Consider the following 17,334-nt stretch of genomic DNA (forward strand, 5'->3'; position numbering starts at 1 on the left):
TGTGCCCCCCCAGAAAAAAGCACTGGTTAATACATTTCGAAGTTAACACCTGGCTAAAGGTTCAACCTACTCTGTGTAGCACATAGTAGCAACTGGTAGCTACTTCAAACTGGTAGCAAGACATCAAAAATGGAATTAGGGGATCATGCCTTTGCTGTAGCTGCACCCATAGTGAAGTATGAGACATATATGTTAGAAGTGACAGTTGGTGAGGTGTGGCACAGTCTCCTAATATACTATACCGCCCCCCGCACCTTGCTATAACTCTCCTTGGTATCATTTATCTTCCCAACCAAATGGACTATGTTGCTTCTCTTTACAGGTTAAGGAGACGCTTTTAAAAGTGTGTTTACACTGAAAGTTACATTTTTCACTTTGTAGCTTTCAACAATGAATTTCCACCAGGTAAGTGACTATATTAATTTCCCGGCCAAGAAATTAAATTGCAAAATAACGAAAGTATAAGGTGCAGGAGTCCCGTATCACCTTAAAAAATGACAGTATTTGGTGGCCTGCTTTTTCATAGGCTAGTGCCCACTTCTCAAACTTCTCAGTTTTCCAAGCTAGGTCACTGAAATTTTCTTCCCACAAAGATTGGAAAATGTATACTTTGGGATTTATTTTTATCCAGGATTCATGATGAAACCAGTTTTTGGCATGAAAGATCCTACATTTAGGGTTTTTAGAATAGTTCTCAAAGATATTTACAGCTATAAAACTTGCTTATGATACAAAACTTTACTTGTTCTAGCATTTAATTTTCATTTGTTCTCAAGAAGATGTGCTGCTATGTTGCATAGGTGGGCAACCAGCAGTCTTCACCTTTGCAGCTCTGAAGCTGCCCCATTCTTCCATCCCATTAGAGTTCCTACCTTCCTGTTCATTGCCTTATTTTATCTGACTTTTTAATGTTCTTTCCTTCTCTTTCTATATCGTTTCAGAAGAGTTGACAGAATTTTTTCCTCCGCTTGTCTGAGAACAAACTGATGTGCTTTTACAATATATGAGAATAAGATGTTGAAAGAGACAATTATGAATTCTTTCAGCATCATGACTATTATTATTATTATTATTATTATTATTATTATTATTATTATTATTTAAATGCAACATGAGGGTGTTAAATAGAAGAATATCTCTTCTAACCGACTGCATATTTATAAATGTTTTTCCTCTCTGAGCCTACAGCCTCACAAATAAGAGCCACACACTTACCTGTATGTACAAACATGTGCTTGACATAATTCTGTTTGGCGGTGAAAGTCTTGTTGCAGAGGGTGCACTCATAAGGCTTTTTTTCACCCTGCCCACCTGCTGTGCTGTGGCCTGCAGAAGGAGCCAGGGGCTGTGGGGCTGGCAGTTGAGCAGTAAAAGTTGACAGACCAGGCTGGGAGACTGTCACAAACTGTGTCTGTTGGCCTAAGGGTTGGGGCAGGCTGAAGAGGAAAGGCTTAGGACCACTGCCAGCAGACTGTGTAGTAAACAGTGCAGGCAGGTAGGTATTGCCAGCTGTGCCAATGACTTGTGTGTTGCTGGTCAGAGTCAGCGGCATCCTCAGATTGCTGGTGAGGGTTTCTGTCTGGCGTAAGTAGAGCTGGGTGCTTGGCAATGTTTGGGCAACAGTCGTAGTGATAGAAGGCTGCAAAGTCCCCTTTTCAGTACTGTTGCTTACAGTGAGCAGTGTGCTGTCCCTTTCAATGTCATTGCCTCTCTCCGGTGAGGAAGAGTTGGCATCTATGTGCTGCTGCTGAATGCCTTCAGCAGAAGCATCATTTTGTTCTGCTTGAGGAGGGTCTTGCTGACCTTCTCGGCTTAGACCAGTTATGAATTGCTGCTCAACAGAATCAGGCTCAGTGCCAATAGAGGAACTGACTCCTGAGTCAAAGCTCTCCCCCTTGGGCTCGCTCTCAGTGCCTTCTGCTTGATCAGTATCCTCAGTGCATTCTTCAGATTCATTTCGCTCTAGGATCTGTACCCTCTGCTGTCCATAGTAGTCATAGTCATCCTCTACCTCTTGCTTGATGTGAATATTGCCCATGAGGGTCTGGATCCGAACTGGACGTGGTTGCTTCCGGCAGTGTGTAGTTTCTGGAGTAGTGGAGAGATACCGCTCCATCTGTTGTGAGCGCTCATGGATCCGTGTAATCCAGCTTGGGTCTTCTATACGATGGTCTCTGGAAAGTCCCAGAGCTGTTTCATGGTGGCTGACCACTGCTCCACTGTAGAATGAACGCTCTCCGCTACCATTCTGCATAGAACAGGCATACAATGCTGAATAGATCCTGTCTACACTGTGCTGTGAGTGACTTTGCAGGTAGCCGGACTCTGTATCACTGCTCTGTCCTGAAGTGGCTGACTCAGGAGTTCCTCGCGGTGTCTCCTGGGCAGAATCCTGGATCACTGGATAGATGTCGCCCACATTCTGTGACACAATCCGGGTGCACTCGTCAATCACAGTCTTGATCTGAAGGATGCTGGCTGCTGTGAGGATCTGCAAGGCCTCTGACTGTGAGACCCGTAGCACCCCGCTGTACATGAAGTCAATGAGCTTTTGTACTGACTGGACTGACACCACAGAAGGAATTTCAATGTCGCTGTAGCCCAATAGCAGCTTGTCCTGGAAGAAGGGACTGCCGGCCGCCAGCACACAACGGTGGGCGCGCAGCATGCTCCCGTGGATGCGGACCGTCACATCACAGAAGTGGCCACGGTTGCGTTGCTCGTTGAGGGTCTCGAGCACAGAATTGCTGAAGTTGTGGAGATTGATGCTATGAATGCGCTCTGTCATCCCCTTGCAACTAATGTTACCTGCAGTAATGGAAAAGGCACAATAGAAAGGCAGATGAGATGCTGATACAGGCATGTTCCGCCTCCCCCATTGTGCAATGTTGAAATTCTTTAGTCTGGGAAAACTTCAGTTCAGAATTTTCTTGCTCAGCTTAAAAAAATATTAGGAAGCTTATGCAAAAAATAAAAGTTCACTAAGATTTGAGGTGTGCGTAGCCTCCTTAATTAGAAAGTGAATTAGGTAATCATGCCAACCATTTCGCCTTCTCAATAATGAAGAGTTCAGTGTTCTTTCCAAGTGCCTTCAGAAATACAGACAGGAGAACATGTATGTTCCTACACATTCCCCTTTAAACACATATGGAAGATGAAGTAAGAAGTGTCTGCATAACTATATTTAGTTGTGGATGTACAGATCAAAATATTTACTATCTACCAGTACTAAAACCAATTTTAATGCCAGCTTAAGTAATGGTTTGTTTAACTTTCTCACAGGAGAAACATAGCAGTTTAATTATTGATAAATGAATGCTTCTGGTGGCCTTATGCCAATGGAATTACAGCTCCACTATGTCTGGGAGAAAATCTAGCAATATTGTTTAAGACATTGGTTATAGGTTTGTGTTTATTTTTATTTTTTATTTTTTACTACATTTGGGTCTCACTCTTCAGGCAAAGCAGCTCCCAGAGCTACTTACATACAAGGCAGTCCCTACCCTCAGGCTGACAATAAACAAACCCACAACATCCAAGGGAAAAGGGACAGGGAGGGAGTGGGAAAATCAAACCCAAAACTTGGGCACCAGTTCTTAAACAGTTGCTCCTATAATGACCTGCTGGTACAGTTCAGACACAGGAGGTGTCTGATGGAGCTGGCCTTCACACCAGAGCTGATGGGAGTGAGCAAAGAGGCCTGATGGAGCCTGTCAAATATGATGATGGGACTGATGGGAGCTGTAGTCCAGATGAAACATCTGGAGGGCACCTGGTTGGCAAATGCTACTGTATGCAACTACTGTGCCTGAAGCCCACCATGATTAAGCTGGCACCCACATTATCATCTGTGAGGAGGTGGGGTAAAATGTACTTAACTGCCAGGGGAAGGGAAGGGCATCTAATGACACAGCTGTTGGCCAGCCTCAAATTAAGAGACCAAAACTGACCAAAGCCTAGGACAAGATGGTGTCCTCCCATGACCGGGACAGAAACTGGCTGGAATGGCAGCTGAATCAGATTTCCACAGAGGTAAAGTGACAACATCTTCCACTCTCCCTAAGGGGAGCAGACTAGCTCTGCTCTCAAACACTTTCTCTCCTCCCACCCCCACTCCAGCATCTGCCACATGAGGCTGTTGGCTAACAGTACAGCTGGCTCTGCAGAAAACCTCTGAATCCTCAGTGTCTCACTGCCACCACCGCCAAGTGGGCTACACTACCGAGAACCACCAGGACCTCATTGGAAATGTTACAATTCCTTTAAGTCTGGGAGCTACTTCACATTTCATGTAGCAATTGTTTTTAGTTCACCAGTGTTACCCCAGTGTTTTCAACATAACCTATGTTAATTTCCACCCACCTCCATTCATTGCCTGCCGGGATAAGAACTACAGTTGCATTTGATTACTGTGCCCTTTCTGAATACACCTTTATTCAGAATCTGCAATTAAAACGTTAAGTGTGAAAGGCAAAATTGTTCTGGAATAAGAGGTCTAGAGAATTTAAAACCCAACCCATGTTTACGTTTCATAAGCAAATTTTCTATGTGTAAAGCAAACACCTTCTCCCAAGTCCCCAGATATGTTCAATATATTCATAACCAGACAACAAACGATAGTATGTATGCAAGTCTCAACTCCTGAAATATAGGGTCTAACTACACCTGAAACTTAAATATGCCTATTAAATCCTCAACATTATTTCCTTCAAAGAATAAAATCCACTTCAGAAGGGCAGAGTGGAGAAGGGAGAGGATATTTAAACCCTTCCCTGCCCATTTCAGGCTGCTAACCTAAGCAACTTTGCTTCCGGAAGTGAGGGTTTGAATCCCTGTTTGCAAAGGACAGGGGTTAATACCATGTCTCCACCCCCAATTGCCTTCTCGCAAGAGGAAAAAGAGGAAGAAAAGGGATTGATTTGTAAATAGTAAAGAAAAGCAAGACTGATGGAGAGAAAAACTAAGCCTAAGAAACTCATCCCCTGAAGAAAAGGGGTTCCTAAAGGAAGACCAGATTTTGCAACCACTTTTGGTATAGCAAAACAGCTGGCTTCCATTCATTACTGTGCATAGTGGTTGTATCCTCATCAGCTGAAATTTACCATGTCATAGAGAATTGTTTAAGAAATCATTCTCCGGTACATGAGAAATATACATGATGACATGGATCTAATGTCTCACCAGGTGTGGTACACTCAGAAGAAAGGGTTGCCATCTGAAAATGACTGGCAAAAGCCATCTTGTCAAAAACGAGTGTGAAAAATAGGCTTAAATAGCCCAGTTCAATGATAAGCAGGGGCCTTCAAGCCTTTTGGGCTTAATCCTGTCTCAGAGTGGCCTTACTTTTGACATGTACTAAATCAAACACTTCATTATTCACCAATTTCAGTATCAGAAATGGGGCGGAATGAAAAGACACTTTTACAAAAACAAAGCCAAAGGTAAAGAAGTGCATTGCAGGCTACTAAGAACATTCATTTAAAAATGGCATCCCAATAATCCATACATCTGAAATATTCTTTAACTGATAAATATACAAATCAATTCACTCTCACTCACCTAATTGTCACTGCATAGAATATTCAGAACAAAGTAGAAGAAAGGACTCCTGTCTCATTCTGTTCCCAGACCTGCCACTTTCTTTAAAGTTAATACAGTGGGAAATGTTTCTGTGAATTGAAGCAGCCTTTGTTAACTGACCCTCTTTTGCCCAGTGAATATCAACATAGAAATCCCAATGGACTCTGCTTGAGAAACTACTGTATAAGAGTTTGTTCCTTTTTGTGAAAGCAGGTTGATTCAGAAATGGCACACAAATGAAAGGGTGTGAAAATGCAAAGGCTATTCTTACCCGAGCCAGCAATGAATGGTCATATAGCCTGGAGGGAGGGGTGATATAACACAGATTGTGCACATGTGTCATACTTTCAGAATGCTGACAAGGGGATTTTATCCTGTGGGCAAGGGTCTGGAAAATGTTTTTGTTATCCCTTTAAAACTTACTAATAGTCAGGAATATGCATGTACCATTCTGTTTGGAATGAAAAATCAGATTATGTCAGATCCTTTATGCTAACACAACCACTTTAAAAGAAGAGGAAGGTACTGAATTCTGAATGGTGGAACTGTTAATTGTAGTGTTTGAGTGTGCATGAAATGTTACTTGGAGCTGCACAGAGCCTAGCAATTATGATTTACAAGGGTGGCTAAGGCTGTAGATTCAGATAGAATACTAGATTTCAGTTAATTGGACTTGAGTTCCTGACTTAAACTTAACTTATTTCCATAATGGGCTACACTTATATTAAAAGCATGCATACAGTTGCAAACCAAAGTAGTATAATTCTAGTAAAATTCTGACTAATTATTAGACTAAACCCCAATAACCAAAGAGAATTCAGAAATTTTCATATTCCAAAATATTCTTGTTAGGTATCTTTAAAATGTGCAGGAAAAGTAAAATCTGATTATTAAAAAATGCTAGAGCTCAGTTGTAAGCATAATGTAAATGAAAGAAGATTAACAGTGTCAGTTTTGAAAAGAAACTTAATCAGAACTCCTCCTTGTAAAATGATTTCAGATCTTACTGCACTATTGCCAATAATCCATTAACAATTCCAAAGAAATTATTTATCTGTGTTAAAACCAATTCCTTAATCTAATATTCTTTCAAGTAACACATTCAATGAATTAAGATACTGTTTATTTTACGTGGTAGTTAATCTGTTGATGGATTATAAGCAATAAAGTTAGCTAAAGGAAAATTCAAAACACCTGATTTTTTTTCAATGTGTACATAAAAATGGCCACATGATGGCATCATTTCTCAAGAAAAGAAAGCTGATGAATGTTACTATCTAGTTTGAGCTCTGAGCAGTTCGATCTGGGAAGAAGGTGTAAATGTAGGACTGCAACTGTTTTCTGACTGCTTTTAACAGCCAGCCAACAAGCAAAAAATTCAGCAGTCAGAACTTCCTACAAGTAGAAATCTATTTTTGTTCAATAAATTTCTGTCCAATAAATGCCACCTGTTCTGTATTCATTAAAGGAATATCCATTGCAGTAAACAAACAAACAAGCCCCCAACACTATAGCCCCTTGATATGCTTGGTTTCACAGCTATACAAAACACATGCAAGTTATAGGATCAGCTTAGCTGCCTCTGCCTCTGTATTAAAGCAAGAACTGCATTTGTATGTGTGTACAGTGGAAGTGCCTGATCACCTCATCTGTCTCCTGAGAAATCTCTATGTGGGACAAGAAGCTACAGTTAGAACTGGATATGGAACAACTGATTGGTTCAAAATTGGGAAAGGAGTACAACAAGGCTGTATATTGTCTCCCTGCTTATTTAACTTATATGCAGAATTCATCATGCGAAAAGCCTGGGCTGGATGAATCCCAAGCAGGAATTAAGATTGCCGGAAGAAATATCAACAACCTCAGATATGCAGATGACACAACCTGGATGGCAGAAAGTGAAGAGGAATTAAAGAACCTTTTAATGAGGATGAAAGAGGAGAGCGCAAAATATGGTCTGAAGCTCAACATCAAAAAAACGAAGATCATGGCCACTGGTCCCATCACCTCCTGGCAAATAGAAGGGGAAGAAATGGAGGCAGTGAGAGATTTTACTTTCTTGGGCTCCATGATCTCTGCAGATGGTGACAGCAGTCACAAAATTAAAAGACGCCTGCTTCTTGGGAGAAAAGCAATGACAAGCCTAGACAGCATCTTAAAAAGCAGAGACATCACTTTGCTGACAAAGGTCCGTATAGTTAAAGCTATGGTTTTCCCAGTAGTGATGTATGGAAATGAGAGCTGGATCATAAAGAAGGCTGATCGCCGAAGAATTGATGCTTTTGAATTATGGTGCTGGAGGAGACTCTTGAGAGTCCCATGGCCTGCAAGAAGATCAAACCTATTCATTCTTAAGGAAATCAGCCCTGAGTGCTCACTGGAAGGACAGATCGTGAAGCTGAGGCTCCAATACTTTGGCCACCTCATGAGAAGAGAAGACACCCTGGAAAAGACCCTGATGTTGGGAAAGATTGAGGGAACAAGGAGAAGGGGACGACAGAGGACGAGATGGTTGGACAGTGTTCTTGAAGCTACCAGCATGAGTTTGACCAAAAGGTGGGAGGCAGTGGAAGACAGGAGTGCCTGGTGTGCTCTGGTCCATGGGGTCACGAAGAGTCAGATACGACTAAACAACAACAACAACACCACAGTGGAAAGTACAGAGATTCTTCATACTTAATCTTATTGTGCAGGGTTCCCAACTGAATGGAAGGTTAACATGTGTACCAATATGCATGCATAGAAAGCCCTATTTTCACTATCTGCATTTAGCAGGGATAAGAAAATCTCTACGTGCAATTGACCATGTTATATTTCCCCTTTCATGTTCTTAAATCGATTCAGGAAACAATCTAAAAATTGAACAGATATTTATTTTTCTCTTCAATTCCAAACTTCAATCCAATGTATACCTTGCTTTATATATTGTCTGTTGTCCTCTCCTGACTGCATTAAATAGGCACTTGCTAGTAGCTGAAAACTACCCAGGCTAAAAGGTTGATATGATCTCTATTTATTTATTTATTCCTGTCCTTTTATAAGCAACTGTCAGGGAACTGCCATCGGAGCTAGAGGCGGAGGCAAGGCTCCAAAGCGATGCTGGAGAAGGGCCCAGCAGGGAGAGAGGCAGCTCATCAGCTGGGGAAGGAAATCAGCGTGACACCAGGGAGAAAGGGGGGCAGATGGGGGAATCGGCGAGAGGGCTCCAGGACTCCTCGCCGGAGACCAGTGGGGAGAGCACGGGTCCTCCGCTGCCCACACCCACCCTGCGCAGAAGACTTCCGCGCAGGGAGAGTAGGCGGAGACTTGGCGTCAAAGAACTTCTATGCTGGAAGAGGTTCAAGAAACGCCCACTGACGGATTCTGCTAGCGACTGAAGCAGCCACGAAGTGAAGGGCTGTCCAGACAGAAAAGGTTTAACCAGGCAACCTAGCCAGGAGTGGTGGCAACTTACACATGAGCAACCCCTATAACCATTACAGCAACACACAGAGTCTGAGTCAGAAGGGATGAAAGAGAATTTCCTAAAAGCATGAGTTCATAACACACACACACACACAAACACACACACACACACACACACACACACACACAGATGCTGGTTATAAGTCCCCACACAAGCACCTCAGAAGTGTGCAGAGCTACTACTGAGCTTGTCAGTGATGTAGTTTACCTAAACTTATTTATTACTTATTCCATTTTTACCCTAGTTTTCTACTCAATGATTCTATTATGTATTCATTCATTAATAAAAGTATTTAGATCCCACCATCTCATAAAATATTGGGACAGTACACAACAACATGTGTCCAATAAAATGCAAAACACTATTTAAAACAGTACAGAACAACATTTAAAATGACAGACTAATCAATAACATTTTAAGCAACTGCATAAGTCTGTCAGCCTGAAAGTCAAAAGCTAGGATGCTTGCCAAATGTCTGCTGGAAGAGTGTTCCACAGCATGGGATCAGTGACACTAAATGTCCAACTTCTAGAGGAGGCCTGTTGGGCCTCTGTAACATGGGGAAAATTGGCTCATGGCAAGAAAAACATCAGAAAATAATGCAACCATTTAGGTGCTCTTGCAGAGGCTGAGGCACTATTCATATAATCTAGCCATAAACATGCAGTCACTAAGATTATGTAATTCAACATCAACTTCACTGGAATGGTCATGCCTGATTATCATCTTCCAAAGCAACTACTCTATTCCCAATTTAAGAAAGGAAAGTGTAATACCGTTGGACAACAAAAGAGTTTTAAAGACGCTCTCAAAGCAAATATAAAATGTAGTATAAACACCGGCTTGCAAGTGCTCCAATTAGAGAACAGCCTTCACCAAAGGCATCATGGACGAACTCAGGACGAAAGGGAGAAACAAGCTAAGAGGGAGACATGTTTGGAAAGTCCTCAGCATGATCAACTCCCACCTGGAAACCTATGTCCCCACTGTGGAACGATGTGCGGATCCAGAATTGTCCTCCACAGTAACTTATGGACACATTTTTAAGACCACATTCATGGAAGACAATCTTGTCAGCTACGAGTGATCGCCAAAGAAGAAGAAGAAATTGTTGCTGCTTGATAACATGTCACCATGATTGTGCATAGGAACACGGGAAGCTCCCTTATACCAAGTCAAATCATTGGTTCATCTTAGCCAGTAATGTTGTAGGTTTGGTAGTGGTCAGTCTAGATAATGTCCTGAGTCCCTTCCAGTTCTTCGAGTCTGGTATCCTGTGAGGTGACAATCTAACAAGAGGAGTTTGCCAAACTAGTCAGACAAATTTCTTGGTGAGACCATGGCCTTAGCTGGCCACTTAAGTGTCCTCATCAGCATCCCAAAAGAATGGGCTAGGTTGCAAGAGGTACAACTAAGTGATGGTGAGGAAAAGGAAGGAAATGGGTGTGCCTCCCACTCCCCCACCTAGCTTCCAGAGGGAGAGAACAATAGGAGTCTAGTCGGTGTGAGCTGAGTTAGAAGCAGGCTGGAAAGCTGGAGACACAGAGACATGCTTGTTCTTTGCTGGATCAAAACTTGTCATGATTGAAGAAGCAAGATCTGTTAGTGTCAATGCTGTGAGCCTGTCTATCTTATGCCAGGTTGTATATATGTGTAAATAAAACCATATATCCTAAAGATACCAGCGTCTCTGCTGGCCTTCATTCCAAGGCACCGGGGAAGGAAGCCGCTCGGGCGCCTGGGGCAGAGCACCCGGGAGCGGAGCAAGCCACCCATAGGGGCGGGGTGAGGACGGGGCCTCCAGTCTGCCTGCCTCCTCCCACTCAGCCGACCTACAGCTAGGGGAAGAGGCAGCGGGTCAACTGTTTGGGGAGTGCGGAGCCTACACGCGCCCAAGCCACGCGTCTCTCCCAGGAGAGATGAGTGGCTTGGGTGCGCTGCAGGCCCCGCGGTGAGTGCCGCCTGGCATTTTGTCACTCCCCTCAATGGTGACACCCGGGGCGGCCCACACCTACCGCACCCCCTTCCTCCACTCCTGTTCCAAGGTAACTGAACCTGGGTAAGTGCCTGGAAACCCTGGATTCTCTCACTTCTCAGAGACTGGGGTGACGTGTAACAGTAATGTGTACACTTACTGACAGCAGCTCTTTGGGGTTTCCCATTCCCAGACCTGTGTGGAGATGATGGGAATTGAGCTTGTGGCCTTCTGCATGCCAAGCAGATACTGTACTGCTGACCATACCAAGATGAATCCTATGTGGAGCAACTTGCTCATACAAATAGCAGGTAGGCAAATTGGTTAAAAACATTATTAAAGAAAAAAATGGTGCTAAAGAAGAGCCAGCATGTGTTCTGCAAAGGTAAGTTCACAAACGTTAAAAAGAGTTTTTTGAGCGGTGTGTACCAGATCATAGAGTGATCTGGTACACACCGCATACTTAAAACTTTCAAAAAGCTTTTCACAAAGTCATTCATCACAAACTCTGGAGTAAACTTAACAGACATGGAATCAGAATATATATTGTCATTAAAGTTAAAGAACAAGAAGCAGGGAGTAGGAATAAAAGGGTAGTCTTCACAATGGAAGAAAGTAAAAAGTAAAATCCCCCAAGGATTTGTATTGGGACTGGTTTTCTTTTTTAAAAAACTTCTACACAAATGATCTGAAGTTAGGGTGAGCACTGAGGTGGCCAGATTTTCAGATGATACTAAATTATCCAGAGTAGTAAAAATTCAAGAGTACTGGAACAACCCTTCTATAAAGAAAGGTTAGAATGCTTGGGGCTTTTTCATTTCGGAAAAAAAAGACAACTTTGGAGGGAACATGAACAAGATTTCTAAAATTATGCATGGCGTAGAGAAAGTGGATAGACAATTCTCTTTCTTTTCCTCCCTTAATTTGTTTAATCATTTTTCAAAGCTATCTAAGCTAGTGCCATGACCAAACTGCATGACATAATACAGGAAACAGGTCACCCAATGAAACTGATTGGTAGGAGATTCAGGACAAAAGGAAATACTTCAGACAGCACAAAACTAATTTATGGACTAATGGGGGGAAAGTCTGTAAACTGTAACTTGTCATGAATGTACCAGCCCCAAACACAGTGGTTGTCCAATGTGCTGAAGCACTTGCATGGGAGTATGTTGCTAGTTTTTGTAGATCAGCCCATAACCAAACTTAAAACTGTTGTAAACCACCATAAGACTTTCGGTGGTATAGATAAAATTAACAATTTAAGTTGTGACAGGAAAGGAGTTTCTATTATGATGACTTGAAATGCAATGAGCTAAAACTGGTAACACTATCAGAGTGATGTCATTAAATGGCTGTTGAGTGTAATGTATCATTTCCCTTGTAATCTAACAACAAAAATTATTCAGCAATAGATGCAAAGGGAGGGGATTCATATGTTGCTGTACAGTTGTTTGTTATTTGGCCAGAGATCCTTATTCAATGTAACACTTCTGAAAAAAGTCAACTGCACAAACAGGGATTAATGTGTTCATTGGTTTTCAGCAGCTGCATGATGTTGAGGTGCCAGTTGAAGAAGAAGAAGAAGAGGAAACTGCCTGCCATGGAATGTTGATGGTAGTTTAGTGTCAGTTTGGAACAAAAAGGAAGGACGGACTTGGTCTACCCAAGCCCCTGACATTGACAATGTTCTGGAGCAGTCGGGAGACATAAAGTTAAAAACAAAATAAACACTTCTCCTTCTTGTGCTACAGAGAGATGTTACAGGAGGGGGACACCTTTGTAATTTTTCATTTTCCAGAAACTTTATCTAGTGCTGGACAGGGCTCAGGTTCAGAGCTGGCAGCTACTCCAAACATGAATCCCTCAGTGCTATATAACACAAAGGGGAAAGGTTTTAGGAGGGTGGGGAAAATGTCGCCTCCCCAACCCATGTGAGTCTCAACTAATGTTGATACTGCAGACTATCTGGAACTGTAAATAGATATTAGGACACAAGAATACAGCAAAACATTTGGTTGTGGGTTTCCGCTTTTATGCATAAATTAGCATTTCTATGATAAAAGGGCTTTCCAAAATGTTAACACCACACTGTTCCAGTCATATTTCAGTGCTTAAAAATGTCAAAATATCCACCAAGAAAGTACTTTTAAATTTATATTATAATCCTCTTGTGGGCTATGAAGTAGAAACATTGCACTATATACTGTAAAAGGAGGGAAGGTATACTGCATATTCCCACCTGGTCTAGATAATTCAAAACACAAATATTGAGCCTAGACTTCTTGTTTTTACCTTTATAAGTGACTCCTTAAAAGAAGTACGACATCTACTGAAAACATATCTCAATCAGCAACAATAATTAGGTCCCTGCTGGAGACTATATACAGAATCCCAGAACAAAAAGATAATTGTATTCTAGGTTTCATAAAATGCACTGTAAAAATACAGCGATCTTGGATAAAAGTAGCAAGCCGATATGAATTCTTCCTGCCGCTACTGAAAATCACATGAATCTTGAAATCCATAATAAAAATTGTGCCAAACTGAGTACTTTCTCTTTGGTGAGTTCCCGAAAATTTACAAGAATAGGTGCATTGTTGGTTTCAAAGAAAGGTATTATTGATATGATACCGTTCATCAAAAGAAATATGCAGGTGTGGCTTTCAATCACATGGTGCCCTTAATATGTGAAAGAACTTCAACTACATTTTTTTTAAAAATCCTTACAATATCCCTGTATGATATGGCAGTATCATTAGCCCCTTACAGTACAAGAGCCTATTACAAACAAGTGCACATTATAAGTTTGGCTGGTTAGGCATTTTATAAAAGTTCTGTCATTTCGAAAACTGTCAGGCTTATGAGCAGTTGCTGGGGGGCATTTATGGGGTGAGAGCCCAGTAAAAACCTTTTCCAGGGTTCAGCATTCTCAGCATTACATAATAAGGTACTTGGATGAAACAAGCTGTATCTGTTGGGGAACCATGTTCATAATTATTTTGGATTATTATTACAGATGGGAGGCTAAGACTAATGGACCACACCTTGCCTAAAGAGATTGTGGCTGAGATGGTATTTGAGAAGTAGCTAAGAATCTCAACAGTGTGTGCCTATAGTTTCACAGGACTTGACCACATTAACACCTGGAGCATGTGGAAGAATGAGAACCCATTTCCACTTCCAAAGCAAATTCCATGATTAACTGAGGATTGGTCTATAGTAGGTGGTTTATCTCACGGCAGCTGATATATAAAGGGACATACAAGTCCATATCCTTTCTTCAAAGGAATGTACACTCTGGTCCCTGCCATCAGCCCGAGGTCTAAAAAGATTGAATTCTTGCCTCCAAGGAAAAAAAACATCACAGCTCTCTGTTTTGAATAGTTAAAAAATTATTCTGGTTTAGGAATGGTTCTGTGTTGCTCTTTTAGTCTAAAATGTTTGGATTTTGGTTTAAGAAACACTGCTAAATATACTGATCGTAAGTCACCTTGGGAAAGCTTTTATGTTAGAAAGGCAGCCTATAAGTTGTTAAAGCAAATAAAGATTGAATTTGCAGTTGATTCGTAGAATTTAGAGCGGCAAAAGCAGCAACGCACACTGGACTCAAACACTATTGTGCCTCATAAAGAACCGTGGCCATCTGATGTGAGGCAATAAAAGAAAATCACACTGCTATGGCTCATTCCATCCCCAGACTTTATGCCAAGCCACTTTCGTGCTTCCTCACTTGTTTTGTAAACAAATATTGGGATGATACCTCAAGTCTCACTAACTAATTAACTTTCTCATTTCTGTGAAAAGGTTAAGCAGATGGTTTGCTGGAAAATAAAACATATAGCGTGCCTTAATTCCACACTTGCTCATTTTTTATTTTTCCTCTTAGAGACTACTGTAAGCCAATTTTGCGTTGGTCATAAAATGTGAACAGATTTGTGTGTGGGCACTGCTTCCTAAAAATGTTAGAATGTATGAAAGAAGAAAGGGTAAATGGTAGCTAAAGTGATTTCAGTTAACAATAATACCAATAACATGGCTAACTTCCAATCTTTGTGCTTAGACAGGTTGTTGTTTTCTAACTTAAAAAAGAAATGGATAACCTTACTTTTATTGCAATGACCTGATTTTTTTTTATTGGCCTCCACAAAGTCTGGTTGGCTTTAGAAGCTGGCTTCTTCCTTTTTTCCTGCTTGTAAATTTTCATTTTAAAACCACATCAGAAGAAGGAAACTATGACATCCCCAAATCATTAGTGAAACTGAGATTTTTACATATGCCCAATTCATCTGAAGGGCTTTTTTGCTGGAATTCCTGTAAAGCTTCAGTATATTAAACAGCTGACCAGAAATGTCAGACTTTTTGCAACTGGTTTCAGCTACACGGTAATTTCAAATTCAATATAAAATGAAAAGAGAATCATTAAATAAAAGTAAAGAGCTTGTGTTGACGTCTTTGAATTAAACATACACAGACCTAAAGACTTGCAACAGGTCCATCATATTTAGCTTGGGGAATGCTGAACTATATTCTGTTTAGTTCAAATCTAATATAACTTCAATGGCAAAATAATCATTCTGTGACAGTGCAGTTTCAGGTGGCACCATCAGTTTTGAAAAATCCAGTGACGCTAATTTTTAACTTAAGAATGCCACTGAAATTGCAATTGTTTTATTTTTTCCTTTTTGTAGGTTCAATCCATGTCAACGATGTGTGCGCTATACAACTGCATTATCTAGCAGTGCAGAAGTTGCAGCTTGTCTGAGAAGCTGTGGTAGAATGTTCTTGAATATGTTTTAGAAATATATTTGATGCAGAATCCTTCACTGCACCTTACCGCAAAGTTCCTTGAGCATTTCATTTGCACATCACAGCAGTGATAACCAGCCAGAGATGCTTTGAGTGGAATCCTTAGAGAAGGGGGAGCCAGAATGGTGTCCTGCAGATGCTGCTAGTATGCAACTCTCATCAGGAGAGGAATCTGAATGGTTGGCCACCCCACCCTAGAGTGACCACATTTGGAAGGGATACATACAGTACAGAGGATTCTTCCATTTGAAATCTGTAGTCCTTTCCACCTACATAGTCTTCCACGTGTATCTATCAATATTATCTAGCATACACAGGTTACAGTGGAGGAGGAAAGGGCAATTATTGCTCTCAAATTAGCATGACAATGATCTGTGTCTTGTAAGCGAGAACTCTTGAAAATAATGATACTTAACGGCAAACCTTAATTTTAATGGCATTCTTCTCCTGTAAGGCTAAGATGCACCAGGGGATATGATTCAGAAGAGCATCTGGTCTCACCAAAAGTAAAATATAATATTTATACCCAGACAATCTTTTGGCCATGGGGAAGGAGCTGGAGTTTGGGATTCAGATGGGTTCCTGATGAGGATAATGTTTGAGGTTTGGATGGGGATCTGATTGGCATGCTGCTCGTGCCAAATGAAGGGGTGAATTTTGGGGTCAGAAGAAGAAGAAGAAGAAGAAGAAGAAGAAGAAGAAGAAGAAGAAGAAGAAGAAGAAGAATAATTTATTATTTCTACCCTGTCCATCTGGCTGGGTTTCCCCAGCCACTCTGAGTGGCTTTCAACAGAACATTAAAAACAAAATATAACTTCAAACATTAAAAACTTCCCTAAACAAGACTGCCTTCAGATGTCTTGGATGGATGGGTATTTGGCCTTGCTTAAAGGAGAAGGGTGATTTCAGGGGCTAGTATGGAGTTTTGACTGATGTCTGGTCTTATGTAGTACAGTGGTACCTTGGTTTTCGAATGTGTCTGTTGATGAACATTTTGGTTTTCAAACACCGTAAACCCGTAAGTAAATGCTTCAGGTTTTGAACACGCCTCAGAAGTCGAACATGTCATGCGGCTTCCGCTGAGTGCAAGATCCTGAGGCCTAGCTGTCGGCTATTGGGTTTTCGAACGTTTCAGAACTCAGTCTTCTGGAACGGATTACGTTTGAAAACCAAGGTACCACTATATAGGTATCCTACATAGTGCGTAAGAAAATGATATTTTTTCTGGGTGGTAAAATGATGGTTTTCCATTGTTCAAAAGAGTGGAGTAAATCTTAGTGTATGAATAGGAAATCCAGTTTTGGACAAAGGATTGGTGTGACATCTTTAGCTCAGATGAGGTTTGGAAGTAAGTCTCACTTTGCTTTACTCCCAAGCAGATGTGCATTGGACTGCAACTTTATGAAATAATCTTTTTCTGAAATAAACAGTTAATGTATTCAGTATGCTTTACTGTAGCAACAGCACTGATTATAAGAATGCTGCTAGCTGTTTTGAATTGATT

At 41.3% G+C, this 17,334-nt stretch overlaps 1 protein-coding gene and 1 long non-coding RNA gene across 50 annotated transcripts in view; one reads left to right on the forward strand and one right to left on the reverse strand.

The window, feature by feature from the left end:
* The window catches only part of LOC310760626, a 73,884-nt gene extending 61,270 nt beyond the window's left edge, over window positions 1–12,614 (forward strand). The window contains exon 5 of one of the 2 annotated variants that reach the window (XR_014547077.1): window positions 12,567–12,614. This is a non-coding gene — a long non-coding RNA (uncharacterized lncRNA). The remainder of the gene's footprint in view (window positions 1–12,566) is intronic. The other variant, XR_014547078.1, reaches the window with a different exon arrangement.
* The window catches only part of ZBTB20 (zinc finger and BTB domain containing 20), a 513,065-nt gene that overhangs the window by 27,486 nt on the left and 468,245 nt on the right, over window positions 1–17,334 (reverse strand). For all 48 annotated transcript variants that reach the window (XR_014546995.1, XR_014546996.1, XM_083609064.1 and 45 more), the window contains one exon: window positions 1,216–2,808. Coding sequence is in view for 46 of the 48 variants with exons in the window: in XM_083609064.1 (XP_083465190.1) it covers window positions 1,216–2,808 (1,593 nt within the window). In the remaining 2 variants the exon portion in view is untranslated. The remainder of the gene's footprint in view (window positions 1–1,215; window positions 2,809–17,334) is intronic.

Source organism: Podarcis filfolensis (genome assembly GCF_964270895.1).
Source record: "Podarcis filfolensis genome assembly, chromosome: 4".
Taxonomy (NCBI): Eukaryota; Metazoa; Chordata; class Lepidosauria; order Squamata; family Lacertidae; genus Podarcis; species Podarcis filfolensis.